Source organism: Aplysia californica, unplaced genomic scaffold (genome assembly GCF_000002075.1).
Source record: "Aplysia californica isolate F4 #8 unplaced genomic scaffold, AplCal3.0 scaffold00354, whole genome shotgun sequence".
NCBI lineage: Eukaryota > Metazoa > Mollusca > Gastropoda > Aplysiida > Aplysiidae > Aplysia > Aplysia californica.
In genome coordinates, this window is record NW_004797624.1 from 77579 (window position 1) to 79580 (window position 2002).

The 2002-nt window shown below is 41.9% G+C and overlaps 1 protein-coding gene across 1 annotated transcript in view; it reads right to left on the minus strand.

The window, feature by feature from the left end:
- LOC101849474 (peroxiredoxin-5, mitochondrial) overlaps positions 1–2002 on the minus strand; it is a 35267-nt gene that overhangs the window by 11675 nt on the left and 21590 nt on the right. Inside the window, exon 3 of the mRNA XM_005103012.3 lies at positions 992–1123. Within this exon, the coding sequence (XP_005103069.1) occupies positions 992–1123 (132 nt within the window). The remainder of the gene's footprint in view (positions 1–991; positions 1124–2002) is intronic.

The following is a 2002-nucleotide window of genomic DNA, read 5'->3' on the forward strand; positions in this document are numbered from 1 at the left end:
CCATCCCCTCCCCCTCCAGCCAAATTAAGTAACAACCGATATCCCTATCTCAGACAGAAACCTCACTATGATCAGCACTACGTCCATGAGTTCATACAAAGAAGATTGAATGGCTCATTATGATAGCAGACAGACACACCACACACACAGAACAAACAGACCAAACACAGAGAGAGAGAGAGAGAGAGAGAGAGAGAGAGAGAGAGAGAGAGAGAGAGAGAGAGAGAGAGAGAGAGAGAGAGAGAGAGAGAGAGAGAGAGAGAGAGAAAGAGCGAGCGAGCGAGAGAGAGAGAGAGAGAAAGAGAGAGAGAGAGAGAGAGAGAGAGAAAGAGCGAGCGAGCGAGAGAGAGAGAGAAAGAGAGAGAGAGAGAGAGAGAGAGAGAGAGAGAGAGAGAGAGAGAGAGAGAGAGAGAGCAAACACATAGAAAAACTAATCCCTAACCATGCCGCCATGACAAAGGCGTCGTTGACGGAGACACCGACAGACAGACAGACAGACAGACAGACAGACAGACAGACAGACAGATAAAGGGATAAACAAACAAACAATTCCCCCAACCACTTACCTTGTTGGGAAAGACAGACTTGGCCCAAGCCACCATGACAAAAGGGTTGTTGACAGACAGACAGACAGACGTACAGACAGACATACCCACAAACAGAAAGCAAGCAGACAGACACACACACACAAACACACACACACACACGCGCACATAAACACGCGCAAACACACACACACACATGCGCAAACACACACACGCACACACACAAAATAAACACACAGACAATTAACAAACAGTCAAGACAAACAAACAAATCTCCAACCATTAACCTTGTTGTCGGGATCCACAGACTTGGCCCAGGCCGCCAAGACAAAGGGGTCGTTGACAGACAGACAGACAGACAGACAGACAGACAGACAGACAGACAGACAGACAGACAGACAGACAGACAGACAGACAGACAGACAAACAAATCCCCAACCACTTACCTTGTTGTCGGGATCCACAGACTTGGCCCAGGCCGCCATGACGAAGGGGTCGTTGACGGAGACACAGACGATGTCCTTCACGCCCTTGGCCTTCAGGGCATCAGCGGAGGACACGAAGCCGGGGGCGTGGTCCTGGCCAGGGGGAAATGGGAGGCAGACATTTGAATAATCATGATAACAATGATACATACTATTACTACTACTACTACTAATAATAATAATAATAATAACAATAATAATAGTAGTAGAAGATCTACTACTAATAATAGAGTAATAATAATAATAATAACAATGACAATAATAAATATAAATACGGTGTTAATAATAATAACAATAACAACAATAATAATAATGATGATAACAACAACAATAATAATAATAACGATAATTTTAAAAAATAATAATAATAATTTAAAATAATAATTATAATAGTACCAAAAAAAAATAATAGCAAAAACTTTTAGACATGCGCTTTAGTAAGTGTTTGATTGTTTGAGTAAATAGAAGCTCATCGACACAATAATGGCCATTCAATTTAGTGCAGAGAATATATGTTAGACGGACAGACAGAAACAACAGAGGAAAAGCAAAAAAGTAGGACCTACCACTTGCGCCCTTCCACCACCCGCTGTTTTACGGCATTTGCTATACAATTGCGTCATTTAAATGCCGACGGTCAGATATTACAAGAGAGTAACAAACACAAACAAAGAAGGGGGAGGGGATAAAGACGATACATGTTTGATAGGACAGAAGAAACAAACCACATCGGAGTACCTGCCAACCACCCACGAAGTGGGAATATTTCAAAAATAGTTACTTGAACGAGTATAAGAACTTTATGATTTAATGATAATGATGATGATAACTAAAGTAAACCATACAATAATGTTTACATGGAAATGGTCGCTTGTTAAAGTGAAAGACAGAGACATACACACATACACAGGAACGTAGAGGGAGAGAGAGAGAGAGAGAGAGAGAGAGAGAGAGAGAGAGAGAGAGAGAGAG